This window comes from Stegastes partitus, unplaced genomic scaffold (assembly GCF_000690725.1).
Source record: "Stegastes partitus isolate 25-593 unplaced genomic scaffold, Stegastes_partitus-1.0.2 Scaffold913, whole genome shotgun sequence".
In the NCBI taxonomy this organism is placed as follows: domain Eukaryota; kingdom Metazoa; phylum Chordata; class Actinopteri; family Pomacentridae; genus Stegastes; species Stegastes partitus.
Genome location: NW_007578644.1, coordinates 181,444 through 192,531, shown reverse-complemented (window position 1 = coordinate 192,531; position 11,088 = coordinate 181,444). Strand labels below are relative to the sequence as shown.

At 40.6% G+C, this 11,088-nt stretch overlaps 1 protein-coding gene across 1 annotated transcript in view; it reads left to right on the top strand.

Annotated features, from left to right (window-relative positions):
* LOC103366159 (arf-GAP with GTPase, ANK repeat and PH domain-containing protein 1-like) overlaps positions 1–11,088 on the top strand; it is a 34,967-nt gene that overhangs the window by 17,843 nt on the left and 6,036 nt on the right. The window contains exons 9-16 of the mRNA XM_008293807.1: positions 1,896–2,048; positions 2,173–2,247; positions 2,562–2,666; positions 4,329–4,509; positions 5,140–5,265; positions 5,354–5,488; positions 6,323–6,474; positions 10,847–10,937. Coding sequence (XP_008292029.1) covers positions 1,896–2,048; positions 2,173–2,247; positions 2,562–2,666; positions 4,329–4,509; positions 5,140–5,265; positions 5,354–5,488; positions 6,323–6,474; positions 10,847–10,937 — 1,018 coding nt within the window. The remainder of the gene's footprint in view (positions 1–1,895; positions 2,049–2,172; positions 2,248–2,561; positions 2,667–4,328; positions 4,510–5,139; positions 5,266–5,353; positions 5,489–6,322; positions 6,475–10,846; positions 10,938–11,088) is intronic.

The window sequence follows — 11,088 nt, the reverse complement described above, 5'->3', positions numbered from 1 at the left end:
CACAAGTCTAAGTACAGACGGCCTGAACAGTGAAACTGCGAATGGCTCATTAAATCACTTCCTGTCTGCACTGTCTCTGCCAACTGTTTGCACTAGTTCACAGATAAAAACACAGTCGTGACTCGATAATCAGACACTAAATGTAAAACCTTCTTCTATGTCGGATTGTCAAGACGGAGGTCCAGATACAAGGAGGGCCTGATGCTGGAAGGCTCATTAGTTGTTAATTATTGTTCATAGTTGTTATAATAACTAGTAGGTCTGGTCCCAATAGAACTTTCTGCTCTCTGGATATTCAGGAGTAATTAATGATGAATATCAGAATATTCGGTGCGGTATGTTAAGGCTGTTTTTATGGATTCTGTTGGTTTTTCCTAAAAACCTGTCGGACATCAGGTTTAGGATTGTTAAGTGTCAGATTATCGAGTCATGACTGTACATCTAATGTCAGCTGGATCTCCTGTGAAGTCACTTTACAGGAACAAACACTGAATTCAGAGATGCATTAGAATCAGAGTCAAGTGTGAAACTAGTTCACTAGTTATTATTCATCTCTTTGGATGAACAGTCTTTTCCGGTCTAGACACATATTACATAACGCTGATAAAAACAGATCAAAGTGTCCTGCTGTTGCCATGCCGGAGATTTTTATTTATTTAATTTATTTGACTAAACTGAAATACTCTTTCACATTATTCCCAGCGGCATCTCTGCTTGTTCTTCTGATACCATGTTGATAAATGTTTTTAGCTGAGCTGCAGGAATCTGTGAACGTCTGCTAGTCAATAACACATGACCATTAAGTTTAGTATTTATTTATATCCACTCAAAATGGAATAAGAGCACTGTGGTGATCCGTTCCCTTTACATCTCCTGAGTTTAACATTTAACCTTGTCCAGTAGGTTGTTTTATTATATCCAGTCTGTCTCAGGAGGACTTTATTAGTGCAAAATTAGCAACCATGCTAACTCACAAGGTGAACATTTAGCCATTGTTAGCAATACTAGCTTGTTAGCATCTTGAAATTAGCATTTAGCTCAAGACATCAGGACACCAAAGTACAGAAGCATGACAGTAAAGTCTGTACACACTCAGATACCAGTTTATTAGCTCAGCTGCTACAGCTAGCCTAAACAATACATCATGACTGTAAATACAGTTAGCTTCAGTCAGTTTCTGTTGCACTAGCCTGCATTAGCTTCAGCTAGGTGTAGCTGGCAACAGAGCATATCATCAACAAAGAATAAAATATATTTTAGATTATAAAGAGAGTATATATTAAAACAGATAAAAGGGAAAACAAAACAAATATTTTAGAAAACACGTCATCAGCGGTGGTGGAAAGTAACGATGTACTTTTAGACTTTTAGTTTTATCTTTATACTTCTAGTTCAGAAAAAACTATCGTACTCTCGACTCCACTTCATTAATCTGACGGCTACTTCAGAAATTAAACCATTTGGAAAGCACATAAAATATGACGATACTGTTGGGCAGTAAATGCAAGATTTTCAGAATAAAAGGGAGATTTTTCAGATTGAAAGTCATCAGAATCAGAAATACTTTATTCATCCCTAAGGGGAAACTGCTCTGTCTGGCTCGTTTTGAGGGTTTCATCTTGCAGAAGAGTTACATGCATCATAAAGTGTAATCTAATTATAAAACACCATCTCTGAGACGGTCCATCGCCTCCTCTGCATCCGTCTCAGCTTTCACGAGCGTCACCGTCTCCCTCAATCACAATGATTGACGATCACGCCGTCGATCATCGCCATGTGTTTGTGAACCAGTTTCATCTCTTAGCCCATCCTCACTGTCTCCACCTCCGTCTCCTCCCTCCTCTCCATCCTGACATCCCGACCTCCCGACCCTGCCGTCCTCCTCCACCTCTCAGGCCGTTAACGGCCCCGGTAGCGGCTACGCCTACTCCCTCCCCTCCACCCCGGTGGTGCTTCACAGGGATCTCCGGGTGGCTCAGGGTGAGGCGGGAGGCAGCGCCAACCTGCGCACCCTGAAGGGCATCCCCAGACGGCCTTCGCTCTTCAAGGTCAGTGGTCGCCATCGAGTTCCCGTCATCTCACCGTCATTTCACCTCATCCGTCTCTCTGTGACACCCTGCTGAACTCCTCTGACTTCCTCTAAACGCCTCCCCGGTGTTCGGTCTGTTGCAGAACCGGGACCCGGACAAAAAGGCCGGCGATGCTAAAGGAGACCTGAGCGGCGTGCGGGGCGTCCCGATCAAACAGGTCTGATTACAAGCAAACAGAATATTCAGTAAAATGAAGTATTCACATGCTTCAGTTCCTCTGGTAGGTCGGAACAAAAGTGCACTTGTCTATTTATTTCGCCTTACATAAGCAGTGCAAAAAAAAATCTGTTGTTTCATCCTTTTTTAACCTTTCTCAAGGGTGTTCTATTAATACCAGCGCTCCCAGCTATTGGTGCCGAACTCTTTCTGTTGTGCCGCTGCACTTTTGAAGAGATTCTAGCGTCGACTCTAAATTTAGGCAGATTCATGGCGTCGTTTGTGACCTTGGTTTGTTGTGTTTTATTTCCACAGAGCATCCTGTGGAAGAGAAGTGGCAGCTCTCTGAATAAGGAGTGGAAGAAGAAATACGTCACCCTGTCCAACAATGGCACGCTGTCGTACCACTCCAGCTCCAGTGTAAGAAAGCGCCGCCGCGACGTCCATCGATTCAGCAGTAAAGCACAGCCAGGAGAGGAGAGGATATCTGCAGCTTTTCACATTTAACTACACTTTAAGCTGTAGTTCTTGCCTCGTTGACGGATTTAGTTGACTTTGTTCTGGATTTATTGCATCTCTAAGGCAGCAATAAATACACAAACCTTCAGATTGTGCTTCAGCTTAAAATCCTTTCAAAGTCGTAGTAGTTATCTGTTCTCACTTTTTAAACTTCCACATAATTTTCATGAATGTTGTCCTTTTTTGTGTTAGATTTGAGATGCATCCGATAACTACAGCCATACATATTATGTGAGAGGTTATGTTTGCCAAACAGGCCTTCAATAGCATTTCTCTACAGCGTTATAATGAAATCCTGGAGTTTAACAGTATATATATTTTTTGTTGTCATACTTATAGGCCAGGAGGAGCAGATGTTTTCAACCAGCTCATGATGCTAACGTTATCTTGAAGATAGCCTCTGTGGAGCTAATGTTAGCCTGATAAGCTAGCTACTAGCTACAGATTTTCATTGTCAAAAATTGTCACTGTTAGTTTTGAATAAGAAACCTTGTTTGTTTCAAATTAAGAAATGAATGAAAAGTTTTAGCTGCCACTTTTGTCACTGTAAACTACATTTTATGCTGCGTAAGAATTGACAGTTTTAGCGGTATAGCAACAAGCAGAGCTAACAGGATAATCTCAAATGTAGCTGGCTTTTAGCACAAATGTACAGGAGTGATAATTTCACTGAAATGGTTTACCAGGATTGCTTAAATGAAAGAGTGACGTTATTAATGTTTTAGTGCTGCTATGTCAGTAACACAGTCTAAAGTTTGCTAATATTAGCTACATTAGCCACCAGCTAATAAGACAGGGCAAGGTCAGGACGGCGCTAAGTGCTAAACCTATATTTTTATCAAAGATACAGTGAGAGATAAACTGACTGGGTAATGTGTCAGTAACGGCATTATTTATGTAAAGTTTGCTAACATTAGCTACATTAGCAACCAGCTAATAAAACAGGGCAAGGTCAGGATGGCGCTAAGTGCTAAACCTACATTTTTATCACAGATATAGTGAGGGATAAACTGACTGGGTATTGTGTCAGTAACACTATTATTTAAGTAAAATTTGCCAAAATTAGCCACCGACGAATGAAGCAGGAAAAAGGCGGGACAGTGCTACATCCAAAAACAAAATTTAGCACAAACTGACTCAGTGATATGTCATTAACACAGTAACACTGTCTGAAGTTTGCTAACATAAGCTAACATTAGCTAACATTAGCCACCAGCTATTAAAACAGGGCAAGGGCAGAACAATGCTAAATGCTAAAACTGAATAGTAGCAAAGATACAATGAGTGTGTTATGTGTCAGTAACACATTATTATCTGTGTAAAGTTTGCTAACATTATCCAACATTGTCCACTTGCTAAAAAGGAAGCTAAAGGCAGGACAACACCACATGCCAATACAAAGTTTCAGTAGAGATCCAGAGTGATAAACTCACTGAATGACTAACAGAAAATGTTGCTTTATTTTTCATAAATTCAGCTTTACATTCGCTGTAGGTAGAATGTGCTACGCCTCTCCAGGACAATCAATATCACTGGTAAACACTCATTTCTGTAATTTTTCAGGACTATACGCAGAATATCCACGGAAAGGAAATCGACCTGCTGCGCGTTACAGTTAAAGTTCCTGGGAAACGTCCTCCGAGGGCCGTCGCACCTGCGGGGCCCTCACCTGTCCCCCCCATCGCCACACCGAGAGTCAATGGGCTGAGCAAAGAGCCAGCCGCCGCTGACAACACCAGCACAGGTACTTTTTATTTTCTGTCATTAAAAAGAGGAACATTAGGCCGATTCTCATTAAGTTTTGAAGTTAAAAGAAGAAAAGCACAAACCATGACAACAACATCGGTGGGCGTATTTTAATTAAAATGAAAGAATGGTCGTAAAGGAATAAACACATTTAGCATATTATTCATCCTGCATGTACCCGTCTACGTCCACACCAGTGGCTCGTGTAGCTCTGTTGGATTAAAGTCTGTATGAAAATATGATCTACAGCGTATAAACCGGGCTCGTTTGTAAGCACCGTGGCCTCACACTTGTTCTTGGGATCTTCCTGTGTAGCGTGGGTTCTCACTGGGTTCTCCAGTGCTGAGGTTGACTGGTGATTTCTGTAGGCTCCAGCCCCCCACAACGCTAGTGAGGATTAGCTGGTGTACAGATAATGGATGCATGGATGGATTTCCAGTTATGGTGGGAAACTGTGAATTTACATTTTAGAGTTGGCAAAAACTCAAAACTCGTCTTCGCGGGTGTCGAATATCTGCGACTTTACGGTGAATTCTGGGAGTTTAGGGGACAGAATTTAAAAAAGCTCCTCCTGGATGGATGGATGGATGGATGTATATAAACCCTCGACTTTCGCCTTTACCCTCAGTTCCCCAGTTGTGTCCGGCCACCCTGTCCGTGGTCGATGACCGGTCTGGCGGTTTGTCTCCTCAAGGAGGCGAGAGAGGACTTCAGCGCTGCCCCTCCTCGCTGTCCACTAAAGCACAAAGTGTTGGTACGTATAGAATTGAATTCCTTTTTTAAAAAAAACCACCGTAACTCCCTTATGACTGCGTGCATCGTTTAATATTTTAAACTGTCAGATGCCCTCGAAGCGACGGCCAGTCCTTTCGCCGGAAAAGACTCCAGTCAGTCGTCCCCCATGAGCGACAGGAAGAAGAACCGGAGGAAGAAGAGCATGAATCAGAAAGGAGACGCAGCCGTCGGACAGGCCGAAGGTAACGCCGGTGTGGCTGAGGAAGCTGCTTTTGCATGAGTAAAAGTAGACGTTCTTTTGCAGTATAAATATATAAAGACACAGGAAGTAGTCAGAAATATGATGATTAAGCTTGAAATGGATGCACATGTAGGTATGTTTTGGGGCTTTCTGAAGAAGGAAGGCGCTCAGTTCCATGTATAAACGGCTTAAACCTCTGATATGCTCATAACATCAGGGTTGTTTCTGCTTCCTCTATGCACCAAATGTCTGTTATGCTTTAGTTTATTCTCAATTCTTCTGGCGATTTTCCTCAAAACCTCCAAAACTAATTGTCGAAGCAGGAGAAAGCCTGATTCTGACAGTTTCCTGTGTTCTCTCTTCCAACTGCGTCTCCTCTTTACCGACACAGAAGGTGTTTCTCTGGATATTCTGTGGAAGCTTTTCTCTCTCTTAACACTTGTCTCCTTGTGTTTCTCTTTTTTTTCCCTTTCTCCTCTGCTTATCTCTCGCTCTGCAGCCAAACGCAAAATGTGGAAATTAAAGAGCTTTGGTAGCTTGAGAAACATTAATAAGACAGGTAACGAGCGAGGCCGACGGGTTTACGTACGACGTGCATGCCTCCGTCTGGCTGTTTTGCTTTTCTGTGTGTCCCAAACTTATTATTTACATCCCAAAGTTGTTCATTCAGAGTAACGACCCAAAGATTTCTCTGTTCTCACCCTTCATCCGCCTGCTGTTTGGCTTGCATTTGTTTTTTTCCTTCACTGACTAAACGCTCCATCGATTAATCCGCCGTAAATGTGTTGCACGCAGATCTCACCCGAGTCTCTTCTGCTTCCTTTTGTCCCTGCAGAGGAAGAGAACGCAGACTTCATCATCGTGTCGTTTACGGGGCAGACGTGGCACTTCGAGGCCCCGAGTCTGGAGGAGAGAGACTCGTGGGTGTCGGCCATAGAGAGTCAGATCCTGGCCAGTCTGCAGTCCTGCGAGAGCGGCAGGAACAAGGTCAGAAAACGATTAAAAAAAACAGTGAAGGAATGTGAAAAAAGTCTAGAATTTACTTGTATAGGTGCGTCGTTTCTCTGAGTTTAAACAGAAGACTTGATGACAAAACTGTTCTCTGGTCCGACACCGTTTCTGTAAACATCTACCTGAAGGTCTGACTAACAGGAAGCAGAGAGCAGCGAGCAGGTTTTACTGTTGGACAAAAAGGAATTCTGTGAAGATGTCTGATAGGTGGTCGTCGCCAGCGTGCTTCATTATATTCACTAAATGAAAGGATGTTTGTAGTACGCAAACCAGGATGCACCTCTGACCCACAAACCTTTGCACGGTTCCGTCATCGTGCTGCACACCAGCATGAACAAGCTCTAGCTGTTAATAATGCACTATTACCCCTTTTCCACCAAACCGGTTCCAGTGCTGGTGCCTGACTTAGCACCAGTTCTTTGTGTTTCCACCGCCTAAGCACCGGCTCCAGGTTCTCAGAACTGGTGCTTTTCAGGCACCAACTCTTTGCTGGACCAGAGCTAAGAACCATCAGGGGCTGGAGGCGGGTTATCGTGACCACTGAGACCGATGGATGGAACACACAAGAGGTGATTTGTGTTGTTTTTCTCCAGAACGTCTCTGGTCAGATCACAGATGTGTTGGAATGAGTCCAGGGACACACCGAAGTTCTGCACAAACTGTTGAAATCTGGTCCAACTGTGTCCCACCAGCAGCACCACAGTGGTGGAAAACAGGACTGTTAGAACTTTGGTGTGCTGCAGTATTTACGCTTAGACATGAGGTCTTCTCATGAAAAACGGAGTTACATGCTGTTTATTCTGCTCATAGAAAAGACCACACGGGAAAAAATCCCTCTGTTTCATCTTGGACAGATCTGACATCAGACGTCCTGGTTTAGTCTTTTTAAAGTCATCTTTGGTCGCACATCGGTCTGAGCATCGCGGCACCACCAACAGCAGCTACCACAGCCTGCTATGTGGGGCGTTCAGGGAACATCGTAAACTGTAGAGTCTATGGATAAGAAAATGTTCAGCCAGTCGTATGTTTTGTCTGTGACCAGGTGGGAAGAGTGACCAAACGAGAAAGTTGGTCACACCACTAAAAAGTCAGTCTGGAGTCCTGTGTGGACTTCTGTGTGGCGTCAGCGTTGTTCGGTAAACGTATGCAGAACGTATGGCTCTAACTTGGCTCCTCGTTAATGGAAAAGGTTCTTAGACTGGAACCATCTAAGCACTGGAACTAGCGCCTGGTTCTTCTTGGTGGAAAAGGGGTAACAGAGATGACAGTCAATGTTTAAGGCACATGATTATGACCTTTATCTTAGTTGTGCTGCTTGAAAATCTGCAAATTTTATGAGAGAAACTGAAATGAAAGAGCTAAAGAATGCAGCTGTTGTTTGGACGACAGTGGAAACGTTTTCAGTTAAAATAGACTCTTAACCACATGTTACAACAATGGCGACATCGGCTGGGAAGATTAGTCAACAGGTTTAGGGTTTGTAGATGTGCCGTTCACTGAATTATCTAAGTGTATTATAACGTACACCAAAAATGAAAAAATTACTGACCTCAGTAGTAGTCCAGTATGTGGGTCAGATATGTTACATAATTCATCATCATATCTGTGAAATAAAAAGGAAAATAACTCTGAAAGATGACGCCATGCAACCACAACGTCAGTAACAGGAACCACTTATCAAGAGCATCACAAGTTCCTCAAACTCTAGTGACGTGAAATTAGGTCAACAGCAACATGATGCTGCTGGATTACTTCAGCTGTGTTCACCATCCAGTTTTATTTCACCGTCACTGATGTAATCGGTTCCACAAAAGGCCTAAAAACAGGAGTCGAGGGTCCAAGACGATAAAAACATACACAAAATCCGCTGTCAGTTCTCGACTTGTACAGCTACAGAAATTAAACGATAGAACAACATGTTAGAACCGGGAAAGTTAAACTTATAAGTGAAATTATGTACATTAGAAAACACACAGATAACAGCAGCACTGACCTCGCCCACAGAATACGTGAACAAAAGGGGAGCAGTAAGGCGGGAAAAACCCATTTATAGGACATGGTGGGCGACCAAAGGGTACGTGGGGTACTGGGACCCCCAAGTGAAGGTTCCACACTGTAACCGAAAGGCAGACCAGAAGTAATAACAGTAAATTAAAATATATGTACGGTACATTATGTGTAACTCATAAAACAATATATTTAATATAAAACTGCTGCTGCACCACTGACCCTGTTAAACAAACGTGTTTTCAGCCTTTGGATTCTTTCTCTCTTGTTTGATTATTCCTGAGATATCGGATCAGTTTATTGAAATTAAACCATTTGAGAAGTTTAAAAAAAACACAACTGTATTTGGTAAATCTGTTAACAACAACTCATAGACATCAGAAATGTGACCTCGACTAAAAAAACCAAAACAAAAAAGGTTGGAAAAACTGGTTTAATCCTTAACAGTGTGTTCTACTTTAAAAGCTTGTTGTAAAAAATCATATTCTTAAATAAAGTTGTCAGATAAAGCACCACTTCATTATGCAGACAGATAATTATTGCATTCTAATTGTTGATGCGTTAATGTGTTGAAGCTGGTGTATTTGCTGGGTAGCCTCAAAACCAATAATCTAATCTATAATTATATCTAATATTATTACATCATAATTCATATTTTAATTATATTGTTTTATTAACCTAAATGAAATGAAAAAATGAAATGAAAAATACTTTATTTATCCCTGAAGGGAAATTCAATAAATTTGATCAATCTAAATCTGCAAAGCAACTTCTAACAATCAAATAAATGTAGTGGAGTAGAAAGTAGGAGTATTTCCCCCTGAAATGCTCAGTAGAAGCATAAACTAGCATAAAATGACAACACTCGAGTACTTCAAAATTGAACTTGAACGTAGCGCTTGAGTAAATATATATCATGTATAATCCACAGACACTTTTCAAGGGCACTATTTAATGAATAAATTCACATAATCAGAATTCAGGGACTAAATTAAAATTGTCCTATATAGTAAACAGGGATTTCACACACAGCAGGAGCTAATTAGCATGCTAATTTGTAAATTAGCATACCGCTAGCAAGTTTTTTTTAGGTCACAGAGCCTTTTTTTTTTTTTGTTGTCCTCAATAAAACTCGTTGTCGAGTGAAATGAGTCCTGAGAACATTTGCCAGAGGCATTTTTATTTTTCTTAAAGAAGAAGCTGAGAAAGATGTTTTAATGAGTAGCGTTAGCATTGGTTTGTTAGCAGATAGCTTCCCTGCTAGCTAGCCTTACAGTTTCACTACTCATTTAGTCATTAATGAATCTTTAATGTTAAAAAGACTTAAAATTGAAACCAGGTTTTTTATACCTTTAAAAACAGTCTGTAGATAATCCAACTCTGTTTTTTGAATCCATAATCTACACACAATGCAGTATCACGTGTATAATTAATCAATAAATCATTAGATTAATCAATCAATGATTTACAGATAAAAGGACTAAAAATGCAATAAAACAATACAAACAATATGAGAAAACAATGAGGAAACACATGATGAAAAAAAAATCTGTAAAACATAAACTATGTTATCTTGAAATAAAAGAAAATATCTGTAAATAAAAATATAGATAGATAGGTAAAGGACAAAATAGTTAAGTTAAAATTCATAAAAATTTAATAAAATATTTTTAAATAAATGTACAATAATGAATGAATAGACTAAAGAGAGGAATAAATTAACAAAACAATCAATAATAGTTCTAATAAATGAAATCCATTAAAGCAATCACAAGCCTGACTAATAAGGTAGGTCTGCCTTTAAAAACACTCTCTAATCAATCAGTACTAATCAATACGAGTTACTTCACTCTGCACACAGAGGCAGACGTGGATTATATAAAACTTTAAATACAACCTGTCTGTCATGTGTATATTTTAGGTTTTTAAGGTATTGTTGCCATCAGTGTATTTTTTTTTGTTACTTGTTTTATTTTTTTATTCTTATTTACTTTTAGGTTTTTGTCCAGTTGTTTTGTTATAAGACGTTGTATTAGCATCATATTATCTTGTCTGATGTATAATTATTTGACTTTGTGGGATAAAAATAAATATAAATGAATACATCTGTAAGTATAAGAAATCCTTCCAGCTGTGGTTAAACACCAGTTACAGGTGATTCTGATTGAAATTTGGTTATAAATATAATTAAACACTTAAAAATGTTGTTATAAGTATGAATAACGAACCATTTACTTTTAAGTGTTACTTAAAGAGAAGTTGTTGGTGCTCATCGAGGTGGATTTTAAGCACCAGGAGTGTGGACGTAAATAAATAAATGATGTTGTGTGTGTTTGTTCAGGCACGAAGGAGCAGCCAGAGTGAAGCTGTAGCGCTGCAGGCCATCAGAAACGCCAAAGGCAACGGCCTGTGTGTGGACTGCGAAGCGCCGAGTGAGTTCCCAAACATCACCGTGTTCCCCTCCAGCTGAGGGCCGCCAGACGGAGTGAAATCAGTGGGTTAGCGGCTAGAAAGTCAGAGTTCTAGATCTCCATGGCAACTGATGCTGTGGAGCTAGATCTCCATGGCAACTGATGCTGTGGA